The 18,863-nt window shown below is 35.7% G+C and overlaps 1 protein-coding gene across 2 annotated transcripts in view; it reads left to right on the top strand.

Annotated features, from left to right (window-relative positions):
• FANCL (FA complementation group L) overlaps window positions 1-18,863 on the top strand; it is a 91,178-nt gene that overhangs the window by 17,816 nt on the left and 54,499 nt on the right. For both annotated transcript variants that reach the window (XM_066267180.1, XM_066267181.1), the window contains exons 5-6: window positions 111-211; window positions 13,721-13,817. In XM_066267180.1, coding sequence (XP_066123277.1) covers window positions 111-211; window positions 13,721-13,817 — 198 coding nt within the window. The remainder of the gene's footprint in view (window positions 1-110; window positions 212-13,720; window positions 13,818-18,863) is intronic.

Here is an 18,863-nt window from a genome sequence, read left to right as displayed (position 1 = left end):
TGGGCACTTTAGTCAGGTGCAAAGAAGATTATGAAGTTGTTTTATCAGGTACTACTAACAACTCATTGTCTGGCATTTCATGGCTAATTCAGATTTTTTCTTTTAAACAGGAAGTTGCTTTAAAGAATAAACAAGATATACATACACTACCTCCTCCTCCCCAGTTCTACTCAAGCCTTATTGAAGAGATAGGAATTCTTGGTTGGGATAAGTATGTGTATTTTAAAACATGTTTTAGAAATGCCTTTCTTTTACACATTTCAATTTATTTGCAATTTTAGCAATTTATTGTATACCTGTTTTCAAAGTGTTTTGTTGTAATTAGAGTATCTGTTCCTTATTGTAGTTATGACTTAAAGGGATATTATCATAAAAAACTGACCTATAATGTAAAATACTAAATTTGGAAAAAATAACAATTTAATGTACACAGTAAAATATTACCATATTTTCACTGAACGGAACATTTTTAATTTTTTTTCACTTTTATTGAGGTATAATTGACAAATAAAATTATATTTAAAGCATATGTTATGATGATTTAATATACTTCAGCATTGTGAAAAGATTCCTACAATTGCATTAACTTATCCATCACTTCACATATTTGCCTGTTTTTTTCCCTGACATTTTTTGGTCATTTTTTTTGTTGCTGTTACTGAGGGGAGAGTTTTTGGAATTTCTGAGTGCCATTTTCTGTGATGTCACCCAATCTATTTAGTTTTATATTGACCATCTAGCTATGTTTTCTATTTGTCTCACCTGTTTTTTGTTTTTTCTTATCTGTCTTCATTTGAATTAATTAAATTTTATTATATTTTTCTTTCTATTAACTTGTTATACATTCTTTCTGATTCTTTAGAGATTACCTTAAAGATTAGAGCATATTATAACAGAATATACATTGTTACTTTTACCAATTTCCTTATAAGGCAAGTATCCAAACCTCCTTGATGCATCCCCCTCCCTTTAGCCTATTGTTTTATTAGCTCACATTTTAATTCTATAAGAAAAAAATGACAAACTTTACTGTTGTTTTTATTCTTTCTCTCTATATAAATATGTGTATCTGTATATATATAGTGTGTATATATAGCATTATTTCTTTTGAGTATTCATTTCCTTCTTTTATTTTTCTGTCTAGAATCATTTTGCTCCTGACTAAAGAATTCTCATTAATATTTTTAATTGGGTTATAACTGACTTATGACATTTTATTAGTTTCAGGTATACAACATAACGATTCATTTTATACACACACACACATATATATTATATGTATAATATATACATATAAAACAAACTGATCACCACAATAAGTCTAGTTAACATCCATAAACACACGATCACCCAATAAGTCTAGTTAACATCCCTTACCACACATGGTTACACATTTTTTTCTTGTGACAACTGTTAAGATTTCTCTCTTAGCAAATTTCAAATATACAATAACTACTAACTAGTGCTATTAACTATTTTGGTTTTTTTTTAACCATGCTGTACATTGGATCCCTATTACGTACTTATTTTATAACTGGAAGTACCTTTTGACCTTGTTCACAATGCTCCATCTACCTCTCATTTGCTTTGATTTTGGGGGTAACACTGAGAGCTTAGGGATATTCACTGGGGTTTTTCTCACTGGTGGGATCTGAATTCTAATTATGAGATTTCTAAGTATTCTCCCCCCATTCTTTTTTATTGTTGTTGTTTTATTCAGTGAGAGGAGGGGAGGCAGAGAGACAGACTCCCGCATGCACCCTGACTGGGATCCATTTGGCAAGCCCACTAAGGGGTGATGCTCTGTCCATCTGAGGTGTTGTTCCATTGCTCAGCAACCAAGCTCTTCTTAGTGCCTGAGGCCATGAAGCCATCCTCAGATCCTCAGTGCCTGGGGCCAACTCGCTTGAATCAAGCCATGGTTGCAGGAAGGTGCGGGGAGAGAAAGAAAGAGAGAAGTGAGAGGAAAAGGGGTGGATAAGCAGATGGGCACTTCTCCTATGTGCCCTGACTGGAAATCAAACCTGGGACTACCACACGCCAGGCTGACACTCTACCTCTGAGCCAACTGGCCAGCTCCCCACCCCCTCCTTTTTTTCACTGGCTTTCTACTTGGCTTCTTATCCTCTTATCCATTGTAGTTTATGGATTTATCAAAGGTTTTGATGGAAAACTGTCAAAATATTAGGCCAAGATCTCTGATCTCACCTTTCTATTAGATTTCTCTGTCTTCAAAAAATGGCCAAAAAATGCTGCTAGAGGTTTTTGTTGCTGTTCCACTTCAGAGTAATTCTCAGATCCTTTGCCCAGATCCTAATTCTTTTGCTCTGTGTACATAATTGGTAAATAAGCAAAAGGGAAAAATGGCTGCAAAGTTTGCTTACCTCTCCTCTATTCCTCCTTCTTCAGGACTTTGGTCCTTTAAAGTCCTGGTTGCCTTAGCAATTTTTTGGTGCCTTCAAACTTTTTTTCTTCTCTTTCCTTTTATTGGGTTACTCTCATTGTTTTCAGTGAAAGTGTTGGTCTGTAGCAGCTACTCCATTTTAGCCAGATATGGATGTTGCCTATAATTTTAAATATAGTATTATGGTGATATTGAGAATTGGTTAATGTTAATTTATGAGATTAGGCTTTATTTGATAAGGTGCCATTCCCAAATAGGATTTGGGATGGATGGACCCTTTATAATGAAATATGAAGCATACCAATGGAGGGAAGAAGACAGAGAAGAAAAGTAGTGAATTAAGATGCACTAATAGCAATTCCATTGAAGTTATGAAGGCTTGTCTCAAATCATTGATGTCATGGACCCTGTCATTCTTTGGATGTAAGGTGATAGAATAGAGAAAAATCATTTTGACTTATTTTCAGGTGCTTAAATGTTAAGACCTTAGTTTTTTATTTTTTATTTTTTTTTGTATTTTTCTGAAGCTGGAAACGGGGAGGCAGTCAGACAGACTCCCCACCAGGGGGCGATGCTCTGCCCATCTGGGGCGTCGCTCTGTTGCGACCAGAGCCACTCTAGCACCTGAGGCAGAGGCCACAGAGCCACCCCCAGCACCCGGGCCATCTTTGCTCCAATGGAGCCCTAGCTGCGGGAGTGGACGAGAGAGACAGAGAGGAAGGAGAGGGGGAGGGGTGGAGAAGCAGATGGGCGCCTCTCCTGTGTGCCCTGGCCGGGAATCGAACCCGGAACTTCCGCACGCCACGCCAACGCTCTACCACTGAGCCAACTGGCCAGGGCAAGACCTTAGTTTTTATTTTTATTTATTTATTTATTTTTTTCATCTTTCTGAAGTGGGAAACAGGGAGAGACAGTCAGACAGACTCCCGCATGCGCCCGACCGGGATCCACCCGGCACGCCCACCAGGGGCAACGCTCTGCCCACCAGGGGGCGATGCTCTGCCCATCCTGGGCGTCGCCATGTTGTGACCAGAGCCACTCTAGCGCTTGAGGCAGAGGCCACAGAGCCATCCCCAGCGCCCAGGCCATCTTTGCTCCAGTGGAGCCTTGGCTGCGGGAGGGGAAGAGAGAGACAGAGAGGAAAGCGCGGCGGAGGGGTGGAGAAGCAAATGGGCGCTTCTCTGTGTGCCCTGGCCGGGAATCGAACCCGGGTCCTCCGCACGCCAGGCCAACGCTCTACCGCTGAGCGAACCGGCCAGGGCAAGACCTTAGTTTTTCAAATAATTAAGGATGTAGGAAGGGTTAGGGAAGGGAAGAAGAAATTTCTAGTTTTATTTGTGTTATATTGATATAGTGAGTTTGTGGTAGTTTTTAACGTGGATATGACATATTTGAGAGAACTCCAGTAAAAATTAATTGAAGCATTGAGAAGGCAACTATGAGATTTTTGAATCATTCATTTCTTTCTATCATTTGTTGAATGCCTGTAATGTAGGGAAGTGAGGATATATAGGCAAGACTTAAGATTGCTCTTGTAACTTATATCTAGTATAAGAGTGAGAATTTAAATCTATGATCATGGCCCTGGCCAGTTGGCTCAGCAGTAGAGTGTCAGCAAAGTGTGTGGATGTCCCAGGTTCGATTCCTAGTCAGGGCACACAGAAGTGACCATCTGCTTCTTCACCCCTCCTCCTCTTCTCTCTCTCTCCCCTTCCTGCCATAGCTTGAATGCTTCAAGCAAGTTGGCCCCAGGTGCTGAGGATGGCTCCATGGCCTTGCCTCAGGTGCCAAGATAGCTCAGTTGCCGAGGAATGGGGCAGCGGCCCCAGATGGGCAGATCATCACCTGGTAGGGGCTTGCTGGGTGGATCCCAGTTGAGGCGCATGTGGGAGTCTGTCTCTCTGCCTCCCCACCTCTTACTTAATAAAATAAAATAAAAAATCCATGGTCACAGTAGTACTTAATTCTAATGGATAAGTACTATGTATATAATATAATTATAGGATTTCTTGGGAGCCATAAGCAACAAAATTATAAAGAGAAGTAGCACAAGTATGTAAAATACTTTGTGGTTTTAGAGATGAATAGAAATGATTGACTTTTACTTTGCATTATATACATTGTTGCCATGTGACAGAAAAAGGAACAGAGCTCTAGTTTTGATAATAGATGAAAGCCAAAAGTAAGAATATGAATGCTTCTACCATAACGTTCATCACAATATAAATATTTGTCTCCCCTTTAGGCTAAGGTCATTACACACAGGAAGTTCCATTTATGATATTTGGTGTATGCCTCTGACTGTGCTAGCCACTTTGTAGACTTCTTCTTCAATTCTCAGAATAAAATTTAAGATACATATTTTTATTCCTAACTTTGTGTATAAATTGAGTGAATATAGCCAAGGCTGGCTGCTTGTCAGTGCTCAGGCTTTGTGGGTGTGAATGATGCTCTCTGGAGTTGTGCTCTGGGGCAGCTCTAATACGGAGCCTTCGTAAAGTTTCCTCAAGTACTTGGAGATAGTTTGTATTAGTCTCACTCTCAGTGTGTGACTATGGATAAAATTGGCCATATGCAAAATTAACTCATCCTTAGAGGTAGTTTCAAAATCTGTTGCTTAGATTTGAGTAAGATGATGTGACTAGAATGCATGAGGTTTTTTTGTTTGTTTGTTTTTTGACAGAGACAGAGAGAGAGTCAGAGAAGGACAGATAGGGACAGACAGGAAGGGAGAGAGAAGTGAGAAGCATCATTTCTTTGTTGTGACATCTTAATTGTTCATTGACTGCTTTCTCATATGTGCCTTGACCAGGAGGCTACAGCAGAGCGAGTGACCCCTTGCTCAAGCCAGCAACCTTGGGTTCAAGTCAGCGATTGTTGGGCTTGAGCCAGCAACCATGGGGTAATGTCTGTGATTTCACGCTCAAGCCAGTGACCTCAGGGTTTTGAACCTGGGTCTTCTGTGTCCCAGTCCGATGCTTTATCCACTGCACTACCTCCTGGTCAGGCTAGGATGCATGAGTTAATTAGTAATATAGCTACTATTACCTTATCATTTGTTTCATAGCTTTACATATAAAGAGTATATTAGCTGAAGAGAAGTTTTCTGCTTGGATTGTGAGAAACCAATGAATAAGATTTGTCAGTATTTATCCAACACTGTCTGGTCGAGTAAGAAAATCTCCCATCAGTTTCATTTTTGTGTCTTAAATTTTAAATCAGCTCTGGTATACTTGGCTCACTAATAATACTGGGTTTTGTGACACTCAGAGCTAAAACTGAGATCTGAATTGTGCTGTCCTCAAACTGGAATTGCTACATTTTGAGGCCCTGCCTCAGCAGCTAGTTAACTTTTTATTAAAATACCTTTTAAATGATACACATAATGATTTGTATGACAAACTGACTTAAATGGATGATCAGAATCTTAATGTTTTCTAGACCATATAAATATATCCATATTTTCCTTGCACTCTAAACAATAATCTTGTAGATTTATTAATGTAATAGTAAATTCTGAAAATAAAAGAAAACTTTTTTAAGGTAATGAAGACTTTGCTGCATTTTTAAATTACATACTTGACATTTCTAATCAATTCTATAGGGTTAGGCATTATAAAAAATTAAGTTAGAAATGATAGAGAATTAGTAGCCACCTTGAGTTTGATTGCTGTTGTAATTTCTCTGCTTGTTTCAACTTCTTTAAAAGCATACTAAAAATAGCAAGTTGTTCAGAGTAGAGATGAAGGTGATAGAACAGTTTTGGGTAACTTTGGGCATTATACTGGTTCAAGGTGAATGAGGCAAAAGTATGTCTTGATGGGCTTCTGTTACCTCCTGCTTGTGTTGTTTACAGAATGGCTCATGTAAAATAGCAATGAGACAGAGTCCTTGGGGTTAGCAGGATTTTCTGTTTGGTACTGTGAATGTCCTGGAGTTAAAAGTACTGCACCCACTTTATGTAGGGTAGTCCCAACTAATGCCTTATCCTGGCTCACTTCAGTCTCAGAAGTGTCCCAGTTTAGAAGACATTCACAGTCACCTTATTTATAAGATATCTTATATTTGTTTCAATAATCACATGGTCCTAGAAAATTCAGGGATTAAATGGTCTAATGGGGAAGTGATCTGATGGTTTTATCCTTTTACAGCATGTTATTCAACATTTAGGGTGTGTAGAATTCAGCTATTTGGCCTTTCAATTTTGTCTTGGGAAAGAACTGAGTTTTACCTAATTTGTTGTATTGCTGAGCATTGTCAACATATATCAACATATATTAAGTTAAATTTTTAATTAAGCCCATTATTTGAGTAATGGATTTAAGCCATTGCTGGTGATATTTTCTGTAAATCTCAGTGCATTGCAAAGAATTATATAACATGTTGGGACAAAGGGAGATACACTTGTTTATACTAAATTAATTCCAATAACTAGACAAGGGCTTTAATTCTGGCTTATCAGCAGTGTGACCTTGGTCAAGTAATGTTACCTCCCAGAACCGCATTTTTTTTTCAATTTCCATTCGAAACTAATCAAATTAATTTATTTTTTAAATTGAATTTATTGGAGTGACTCTGGTCAACAAAATTATACAGCTTTCACGTGGACAGTTCCACAACACATCATCCGTAGACGGTAATATGTGTTTACCAAACCAAACCAAGTCTCCATCCTTCACCATTCATGCTGTCGATACCTCCTCCGCCTCCCTCTACCTTTCCTCCCCTGCCAGTCACCACACTGCTGTCAGTGTCCATGAATGTTTTTCCTCTGTTTTTTCTTTTTTTTTTTTTGCTCAGTGTCTCCCCCCCTTCAAAGCATTCCACCCTTCCTTTTGACAGCTGTCAGCCTGCTCTCTATGAGTCTGTCTCTGATTTGCTTGTTAGTTCATTAGATTCTACATATGAGTGAAATCATATGGTACTTGTCTTTCTCTGACTGGATTATTTCACTTAGCATAGTGCTCTCCAGGTCCATCTATGCTGTCACAAATATAAGATGTTCTTTTTTATGGCCGAGTAGTATTCCATTGTGTAAATGCACCACACTTTTCTTTCCTACTTATATACTGATGGACACTCGGGCTGCTCCCAAATCTTGGCTAGTGTAAATAATGCTGCAGTGAACATAGGGATGCATATTTTCTTTCAACTCAGTGTTTCGGGTTTTTTTGTATAAATTCCTAGCACTGGGATCACTTGGTCATATGGCAGTTCCATTTTTAATTTTTTGAGGTAACATTATACTGCTTTCCCACAGTGGCTGCACCAATCTGCATTCCCACCAGCAGTGCATAAGGGTTCCCTTTTTATTCCATCCTTGCCAGCAATTGTTTGTTGACTTATCGATGAGGGCCTAATAATACTTAATAGTAAGTATTGAAAAACATGTTATGTGACTCAGTCTCTGTATAAAGTAGGTATAAAGTTGTTGAGACACTAGTTCACCCAAAAATGTCAGACTATATATGTATCTTTATGAAGTGTTTATTTCTACACACTTATATCTAAACCACTGAATAACTATAAATTATCTGATAGTGAAAAAAATGTCTTTTTAAATTGGAAACATGAATGTGTTGTTAGTATCTGATTTAAACAGAATTTGCATTCAGTTGTTTAAAATATACATGTGAAGCAATAAATATGAACCAGTCTGACAGGAGCTTCTCTAAGTTTGTTTAATATATAGAGCATTGACACATGTATAGAAGTAAAAAACTGTTATATTCTTTATAAGAAAGCAAAACCTTAAATGAAAAGGGAGCAGTGTTGAGATTTTCAAGAAAGAGGAGTTCCTTTTGGGCTACAGATAATTTAGGAAGGCTCTTAGAGGGTGTGGGTTTTGAAATAAGCTTAGGAGGAATATAGAAAGCCTTAAAAGGAGAGGGATTGGTGGAGGCAAGGCCATAAGGATGGAAATGTACAATTCATTTTTGGATTTTGGAGTAAATCAGTTGCTTATATCAGGGCCAGACTGAAGGCTCTTGACTGCTAAACTAAGGATTTTTTATACGCTGGTGAGGGAGACTTATTGGATGCTTTTGAGGAAGGAATTGATATAATTAAAAAGATACTTAGGGCCTGACCTGTGGTGGCACAGTGGATAAAGCGTTGACCTGGGATGCTGAGGTCACTGGTTTGAATTCCTGGGCTTGCCTGATCAGGGCACATACAAGAAGCAACGGCTTTGAATAGATGCTTCCTGCTTCTCCCCCCTCCCCCTTTCTCTCTCTCCCTCTTCTCTCAAAATCTATAAATAAAATCTAAAGAAGAAAAGAACATAAAGATATTTAGGAAGATTAATCTGGTCTAGAAGGCAGGATAGGTTGCACAAACAGGAAGTAAAGTCACCAATTAGTGATGGAGGTTGTTTTTTTGAAATCTAGGTTTGCAATTTAATGCTTAAACTTGAGAGTAGTGTTAAAAATGGAAGCTTTGATACTTTATTAAATCATTTAGATTTTCAGTCTGCCTTTTGATGTTATTACTATATAAATATATCTAGATATTTAAAGAAAAGCTATGTAACTTAGGTTGTTGGTCAAAATGGGTACAGCATTTCAAGAGATAAAACACATTCCTTTTGCTGCTCTGACTTGATAACATTTAGCTATTAACAGGAACAGAAACCCCCCTGAAGCTGAGGTATTCATATCCCTTTTGTGTTTATAAAACTTAACTGTCAAGTTTAGTGTCGTTTTAGTTATCACAAGCAGACTTACAAAGAAATGCAGCAAATGATAAATATAAAGTAATAAAAATATACTTTTGTTGGTCAAATAAGTTTGTAAATATCATATATATGTTTGCTCACTTATAGTTTGTGTGGGGGACAGGCTGTAAGCAGGCTGGGTCGTTATAGCCTAAGGCTTAGTTTTAAGACTAAGCTTTTCCCCACACCCTTGACTGTTGCATGATGTGGGGTGGTGCGCTCTCATGAGGAATCTCATATGCCTCAGATATAAGTGACTTTGTATCAGAGACTTCCTTGTTTGTATATTAGATTAAAGGTTTTGATTTCTACACTATAAATGGGGCAGAGGAGCCCATGCTGGAGGAGAGCAGAGAAAGGCCACGTGGAGGAGAGGAGAAGCAGCCAAGATGGCGGAGTGCTGAAGGAGAAGCCAGTTTGTGTAGAGTTTGTGCAGGAGAAGGAGATGGGTAACAGAGGTGAATAAGGCTGGTGAGGTGAAAAACTTTGATTCTAGGAAACTGGATAAGTCAGTGGCTTTTTGAGCCCTGAATGGAAAGGGAAGTGTTTTCCCACTGTGTGTATTTCTTGCCTGCTGGGTGCAAGCAGGAATAAAGAGGATGGCCCACCAGTTCTTGGCTCTGTTGTTTCATTACTGTCTGTACCAATCTAATGTGAACCTGCATGGGCCAGGCGGCTATGATGGTAGCCATGGCTACTGGCTTTACAACTTTCTTTAGATTTTATATTTGTTTTTGCATTTTTAGTCAATTATGAATATGTGTAGCTAAGTAATAATACCCAAACTCCTTCTAGATATAAATTTTAAATGTGATTGTATTACTTTAAAAAGTTTTGAACGTTCCAATGATGAAAAGTTTTCTAAATTTATTATTTAAATGATTTATCTTATTTGAATGAGTAAAATTTATTTATTCTACATTATTTAAATCAAGATAACCACCATAACAATAAAGCAGAACATTTTAAATAGGCTTTTTTAAGACTCATTTTTATATTAATTGTAAGAGTTTATTACTGATTTTCCCCCTTTGATATCTCTTTTATTGACCAAACACTGAGATATTCTTTCCTACTGTAAGTAGATAGAAATATGTTCTTTTGGTTAGGTTACTGGCTAAGCTGCTTTTAATAAAGAAAATCCTAAGTCCTCCGTGTTTCAACAAGATTTTCACCTCTCATTGATACTCAGAAGTAGGCAGATGGTTAAGAGTGAGTACAGGTGGTTCTGTTCCACAAGGTCATCCAGGAACTCAGGTTTTTTGGTTTGTTTTTCAACCATCTACTGTGGCTGCACTGTTCACTATAGTAGCTACTGGCTGCCTGTGGCTATTGGCATTTATATTATTTAAACTAAATTAAAATTTCAGTGTTCATGCTAGCTGTATTTTAGGACCTCCTAGTCCCATGTAGCCAGTGGCTGCTGTTTAGGACAGGGCAGATATAAAATACCTCCATTGTTACAGAACCTGCCAGTGGTCAGAGCTGCACTAAGAGAGTTGTTCTTGTCTGCATGGTCTTTGCTGGCTCAGTTAAGCCTGTCTCAGATCTAGTCGAAAGGAAGGGAGAGTGAGAGGGGCAGTGGAGGGAAGACAGTTTTGTTAGTAAATGATCCAGAAAGTACACATGTCAATCACTTTTGTTTATTGTCCATTGGCCAAAATTTAGTGATATGATGATACCCAAGGGCGGCTAGGAAGGGTTGCTAGCTGGATGGAGTGTACCCTGCTAAAACTTGCTGTAGTTGGGGCCCCATGGAGGCAGGGATCCTATAACCAAAAGGTAAAAGGTGAGAAGAAATATTAGAGGACATGTGGCAGTCTAGGTCACATGTACTCAAGGTGTTAATAATTATAAGATTTCTCCCTGTCCCCGAACTAAACTAGACAGAAATCAATAAGGGTAAAATGGCTAATTTTAAAGACCAGGCTGAGATGAACCTGAAATTGTAATTTTTTTTTTTACTGTTTTATTTTTCTTAAAATATAACAAAATTAATCTTACCAGTTTGACTGCAAGGCCATATTTTGAGCATGACATTTCTCTAATATAGTATCTCCATGTCTTAAACTTCATGGAAAGATGATAATCTTTCGTTTATGTGACTGGAAACAAAAGATCTGAACTTTTGTTTATTTCTGTCTAATTGTATAGATGTTCAGTAATGATTTTGAGCATTCAGATGAGGAGCAGCAATGTGAAGTATGAGAAGTACTAATTGGTGATTCACTTGTTTCTTTTCTTTCCCCACCCTCTTGCTCTGTCTTTGTACATATTCATCATGGTTATAAACTGTTTAAGGCTTATGAAGAAAAGCAGCAGCCTTTTCCCATCCCATTTCTTATCCTCCACCTTACTCTTGGAGACAAACACTCTGAAATATTCATGCTTACAGCTTTCATATTTTAAAATAATATGCCTATATTTAATATTGCTTGACTTGTCAGTTTTAGGACTTACATACTGACTGCTATAATTAGAAAGGATTTAGCTCCTACACTCTCTTCCTTCTTTTCTATTCTTTTATTCTTCTGTTAGGTTAATATTTCTTAAACTTCTTTCATGTATATTTAGTTAACAGTGTGTATCTTTTACTCTCAAATTAGCAATTACAAATTTTAATGTTCCCAATTTTTTCTCCTCATCTCCTTCCCCTTTCTACCTCTGTTTTTGTCCTTCGTTCCTTTTAAATTGCAGTGGTCAAATATATTTACATTAGTATCTGTAGCTATAATTCTCTTATCTTTGTTTATTGCTGGATTTAAAAAAATTGTAATTATAAGCATTTTAACTTTTTATGACTATAAATATTTTTAATTTTTTAACATAGCTTTATTGTTTATAATTTAGTTTAAAATTTCCTCTTCCCTGTTTGGTTTTTTATATTTTTTAAAAATATTCCTTTAATTTCTCTCCATATATGATATGTCACACCCTCTATTTAATACTCTTTCTTTCTATTCTTTTTTTCCCCAGTTATCTCTCTTCTCGCACCTTCTTTTTCTGCCTCTAATGTTTTGTCAGCCAGTGTTTTTCAAACCACTTTTTATTTCTATTTTTATTTTATAGAATTTGTTGAAAATTTGCTTTAGTGTATATTTCTTTCTTGTTCTTTTTGTAACTGTGGGTTTATTTATACCTTGTTATTTTTTTTTTAAGCGAGTAGAGAGAGGATATAAATGCTTGTGCTTATATTAGCATCTTTAACCTGAAATGTTGATGTTTTCAAACAGGTGTCCATATCTGAATCTGAGAGTTGTATTGATAAAATGTGATAGTCTCATATTGTAATTTTGGGGGGGGAGGGAGCCTTGAGATGCTTATAGATATAGCTGAAAGTAATGATTAAATGTTTATATATAAAATCATTGATATTTCTAAAAATAATTTTCTAGAATAACTTTTGTTTTTTAAGACTCTAGGCTTTTTATAGATTATGATAAACATTCTTTCTGTTGATAAAGATTATTTTATCTTTTTGTCTGTTGTTAAAGATGTGTCTTTTTCAGTTTTAGGTCTGTTTTTCATTACAGTGTTCCACAACTTTATTGCCTAACATTTTTTTAAATTGACCCACTTTTACCATTATACCTGGACAGTTACTAAACAGCATATAGTAATATTAAAAAAATGTTTCCTGGGTTAGGAGGCCAATGTCAGTTCTGAACTCTAATAGTCTTACCATCAGTCTGGGTGATAAGTTGTGCAATACTCTTAGGCTACTTTTTATCTTTACAAGAGAATGGTATTGTAAAAATGTCAAAAATATCCACATGCCCAGTTCACTAGTAAATATACTACTAAATTTGAACATTTTTGTCAGTAGCTTATGCTACTCAAGGGACCATAGTTTTACAGAATGATATATTTCAAAGGGTATTGGTTTCCATTGTAGAAAATTCATGCATTTAGAGCAAGTTAAAGCCAAAACAACTGTGCTTGTGCTATATGTTTAAAATATTAGTCATCTTGAATGCATGTGCAGGTTAAGTGTCAGAAGCTATATATTGCACAAAAAGAAAATTTATTGTTAGGAGACCAGGCTGTACCTGTGCTTATACAACATTTTCCTTGGAGGATCAATTTGAGTATATGAACTAATATCAGCCAGATTTTTGTACAGTAACATTATTGATAATAAAGAAAAGTTCATCGAGGAGGAAACAAATAAAGGAAGCATAAAAGTCTCATACTGCATGAAACCACAGAAATGGATCAAAGAATATGACAGGAAGTTTAATGTGTACATAAGTAGAGGCTGACAGGAACATGCTGTGTGTGCCAAAGGTTCCAGTGATGGAAAACCAAAACATAGTGCTCACTGACCACAGCATGAGCCTTGACACACATAGTAAATAATCCCAAGATCTATGACTGCATTAAGCACTAGGCTGGTGTATTAACAGCAATAAATCTATACAGCAGCATAAAGGGCTAGCATGCAGAAATCCCTCTGATTAATATTTGTAATGGATTAATAGGAATGTAGCAAATATTTTCATTTCAAATGCTACCATCCTCTGCCCTCTCCCCCAAGTCCTGTCCTCCCCCCAGTCCTGCCTCCCACATGTGATAATTTTTTATTCTATTCTGCTCACCAGACTTGTGTATGTGGATTCTTGCTTCAGTACCATCAAGTTAAAAGCTGAAGATGCTTCTGGTAGAGAGCATCTAATCACTCTCAAGTTGAAGGCAAAGGTATGTGCTTCCTTAACCTGTTATTGTGGTCAGGAAATACTTTGTGAAGTGACCTCTTTGAATGTTTTCAATGTAAAGAAGTGCTAGCTGCTTCTAAAAAAAATATACACATGATACTTTAAAAATTTTATTTTGGAAAGCCTCGAAGAAAATTCAGCAGATTTCCAAAAGCCTAGATATAATTTCATGTCACTATTTTAGTTCAAATTTGATCAAAAGATAGACTTCATAAAAAAGAAATATTGCAATAAGATTCAGCAGCCTCATAGTAGCAAAATGTTATTTTTGTATCCTCCAATATAGAAAAGAGCTGGAAGTTTCCACTGTCCCCAGTAAAGTTCTACTGAAGGTCTTTGTCGTCAGTGCTAACTGTGGATTACCTTTGTAGTTCTTATGTCTGACCCACTCTGCCCTCCCCCCCGCCAACACAGACACACACAGATACATATTTTTTATTTTTATTGTTTGTATTTTTTTGGCTGAATTCTTTTTCTGTTATTTTAAGAATTTGTCAAGGTTATGCCTCTACTTACAGGAACAGGCTAGTAGTGGTGTATAACTACTCATTAATTTATTGGCACAAAACATACCTGTTTCATCTTTATTTTTTAGTTTAGATTGTAAATTTTTAGAAATAAGTAGAATAAACAAGTCCAGCATATTAATCATTTGTTTCATAATCACAAGGGAAACATTAGAATTTGAGAAAACCAGGACATCTTTTTTTTTTTTTTTATTGTTCCCAGGAGTCATCAATCAACTCTATTTCAGAAGACTCTAGTGATGAAAAGATCAATTGTGTTTGTCCTTTTTAAAAATGTGCCTGGCATTTAAGCTTTCCATGAGAGAGAATTAATATATAAAGCTGTACGGGGTGACACAGAAAAGTGGATACCTTATAGTGCCATATCTTATATGTCAGACAAGTTGAGAAATTACTCATTCTCTCTTTTTCTCACACACAAAATATTTAAGTGTAATTTTAAGACTTGTGATAAGTGTTATAAAAATTAGTGGGCTAGAAATCCTATTTGTAAAAAGAGTTACATGGATATTTTGGTTAAAATTTTAAAATGTTTATTTTCCCTTTTAATTTTTAGAGGTGTACATTTTTTTTAAGGCCAGGGAGAAAACTGTCTTTATTCCTTCAAAGGTCACAGACAGCCAGTGGCAAGGGTCCTGTCATATTCCTCAAAGCTTTAATTGTTTATAATTTGTATATTGATAAAAGTTGCTTTGCTGCTATGAAGACCGAAATGAAAGATTTTAAGTACATCCTGTCTTGATTCTGTTGTAAAAGCCTAAATTTTGCAAGCATTTCTAATGACTGAGGAGATAATGCTTTAAGTGTACACTGTCTGTATCTGTACTACAAGATTTTATTATTAATTGCAGTTAGGATGTTATTGGTAGTATTATGAGGGAAGATATAGCTACCACTCTGTTGGCTTTTTCTTATATCTTTACAAGGTGGAGAATATTTTCAAGTGTCAGTTGGGAAGGAATTGGGAAAAAGATATTTTTTTATTTTTTAAAAGGGTGGACCTGAGTGAATATTACATTGGTGTGATTTACTAGAGTCTTTAATTGTCCATTTAGTTCAGTTTTCATTGAAGCAGACCCACCCCACGTTCTCTTGTAGATGTGATCATTTCTTTTCTAGGAATATTTGGATCTGGGATTGTCAGTTAAAAGTAGTGATAGCTGAAACTGTGTTAAGAGTACATAATGCAAAATCTTAATCCAAACTAAATTTTAAAGGGTCAAGCTGATTTTTTTTAACAAATCTTAAAACAGGCTTATTTTGTAATTACACAAACTTTTTTTTTATATGTTGTAAAGAAATAAATTAGTTTTAGTATTTTGATTCTGAAATACATACCGGTATTTCCAGTTGTGCCCCTGTACACACTGTTTCTAAAAACTTACAAAGAAAACAATACCAATTTTGACTGGACATCCTCTATTAAAAATAAATGTATAAATCAAGAAATATGATAAGGGAAACAGTTCAATTTTATTGTTTTTATAAGTGTATTTTTATGCAATACTTACAGTATATCCTGAACTGTGGAATGGAGTTATTATCTTTCTTTGAAGAAAGAACTAGCCTAGGACTTGCTCAGCTTTGGCTAGGATCAGGCTTCTTGAGAAACAAATCACATATGTGTATCAGAGGTCTGGGCATTCTGTCTCTGACGACCATTTTGATAATTTGCAATTTGTATGTATTCACTTGTGAGGGAGCCTTACCTCTTTAATAGTTACATCACAGAATAGTTGGGGTTAACATTTTTCTTAGAATTATGTAATATAGAGTCTAAATATATTGGATGTGACAAAATTTACACTTTTATAATTATTTTATAGTTGTGCATTTGACTGAATTGTTTTAGTTGAGATTTTTTTTTTTTTTTTTTTTTTTTTTTGCATTTTTCTGAAGCTGGAAACAGGGAGAGACAGACAGACTCCCGCATGCGCCCGACCGGGATCCACCCAGCACGCCCACCATGGGGCGATGCTCTGCCCACCAGGGGACGATGCTCTGCCCATCCTGGGCGTCGCCATGTTGCGACCAGAGCCACTCTAGCGCCTGAGGCAGAGGCCACAGAGCCATCCCCAGTGCCCAGGCCATCTTTGCTCCAGTGGAGCCTTGGCTGCGGGAGGGGAAGAGAGAGACAGAGAGGAAAGCGCGGCGGAGGGGTGGAGAAGCAAATGGGCGCTTCTCCTGTGTGCCCTGGCCGGGAATCGAACCCGGGTCCTCCGCACGCTAGGCCGACGCTCTACCGCTGAGCCAACCGGCCAGGGCCTAGTTGAGATTTTTAAAACTATATTTTAATTAAAATAATTACTATACTTATTTTTCTATTAATATTCCCTTATGTGCAGCTCTTATTGCTGTCAATTGTACTTCTAAAGTAAATCTTTGGGCAGGTAGTTTTTGGAGCTTTTATATATAACTGTTGCTGCTTACTCAAAACTGTCTGTATTTTGGTAGTTATTTTACAATGTTACTTTTAGTTACCGATGTTGTAGTTAGTACTACAAAGTACAAATGATTCTGAAAATTATCTGGGATACTACTTCATAATTCATGTTAAATTATCCACAAGTATATAAATTTGTGCTTTTTAGGTTCTATGCAGTTGTATAAAATTTATTAAAGAAATAAAATTGATCTCAAATGTGAATTTAATTAACACATACTATATATGTGCATTTAACTTATAATAGATATACGGTAAAGCCACCTATCTATAGGTCAATCTAATTTATGTTTGTATGTTTGCATAATTACACAGAAAAGACATTTAAAAGGTGTTTATCTCAAACTATCCCATATTCATGTATCTATATGAATTGTGGTCAGGAAATACTTTGTGAAGTGACCTCTTTGAATGTTTTCAATGTAAAGAAGTGCTAGCTGCTTCTAAAAAAATATACACGTGATACTTTGAAAATTTTATTTTGGAAAGCCTCAAAGAAAATTCAGCAGATTTCCAAAAGCCTAGATATAATTTCATGTTTGTGGACTCATATTATATTTATTATAACCTGCTTTTTTGTTCAACTATTAGATCCCTTCCTATGTCAGTACATATGTACCTTTTACTGTACAGAGTCCTACTTAAATATAAAATTATATTCTTTTAACATAATGAGTTGTATGTACTTAATAACTTCCAAAGTCATAGGTACTTTACTTGTTTTTCTACTCTAAGTACTGTAAGCATTTCATTAACTTCATACTCATACTCAGATTTGGTGATTGTTGTAAGTTAGAAAGTTGATATTACTCATTGTCTGCATCAGTGGGAGATGAATGGCAGTAAATCAAAGCAAAACTAAATATTAAATTTTGACCTATGGAAGTTTCAAGTGTGCATTATTTGCTTTAAGGAATCTTAGCATTTTAGAGCAGAAAGAGATATTATAATCCCTTCAATTGAGTTTTATCATTTTTACTTATAATACAGAAGTTTACTGACTTATCTGAGATTACACAAATTAGTCAGCAGAGCTGAAAACCAGAGAAATCTCAAGTCTCTACCTGCATTTACTTTTAGATAATCACATGACTTACAAAAAATGGCATACAAATTGTTTTACAGTGGTTACAGCAGGTACACACTTAAATACATCATGATATTTTAATTGTCTGAAATAGAGCTCCCTCCTTAATTTCAGCCTAGCCTTTTTTCATTTTACCTCCAAATTGGAGCATTATTATATTTTTCTATGGTTTCCTGTATATTTGCCTATGTGTTATCAGTTCTACAGAGCCAGATACCATTAGTCCGAGTCTGCGATAAGTTTCTTTTCAACCAACAGATCATTGTAAGTAAAGATTAATACATTTCAGAGCCTTCACTTCAGTGTGCTGATATTTTGTAGATATTGTAGTGATACTTTTTGTCCCTTTTTGCTATATTCAGCAAAGTAGTGAAAAATAAACTGAAATAAATGAGTCTAAAACTTAAACATTCTGTCAAATGAGAGAAAAGAGTTTTCCTAAAACTAATTTTCTTTTGGTAAGTTTAGCTTTTTAATGGGAAGAAATGAGTGTTTTTAAAAATTATATGTGACTTTGAAAAATATAGAATTGCATTTTAGAGAAATCATGTAATATAATTTTCTAATAACAAATTTGATTAAGAAAAACTATATTTTTTTCTTTTTTAATTTAGAAACCTGATTTTTCCTAATGACTATCATTTTTAAATAAAACTTAAAAGAATTTTAATTTTCTGTTAACAATGAAATTTTTTTCTGACTTAAAACTCTTACTTTTGTTTTTCATTAATAAGTCAAAAGGCATTTTATTGTTTCTTTTTATTATCTTACTAAAAGTAATTATTTAATTGAATAAAATATCTTTTATAATTGATAACTATTTCTGTGCATTTCTTGATTCTGATACTGTTTCTTTAAATAGTAACAGGCTATTTGAGATTAAATTTTAGACTGAAAGGAAATTAATATTAGTTTGTCTCTCATTTTAAAGATAAGAAACTGAGGTCCAGTGTGGTTTAACCCTCAAATAAC

The sequence above is a fragment of the Saccopteryx bilineata genome, chromosome 3 (assembly GCF_036850765.1).
Source record: "Saccopteryx bilineata isolate mSacBil1 chromosome 3, mSacBil1_pri_phased_curated, whole genome shotgun sequence".
Classification (NCBI taxonomy): domain Eukaryota; kingdom Metazoa; phylum Chordata; class Mammalia; order Chiroptera; family Emballonuridae; genus Saccopteryx; species Saccopteryx bilineata.
Note: the sequence above shows the minus strand (reverse complement) of the source record. Positions and strands in the feature narration are given on the sequence as shown.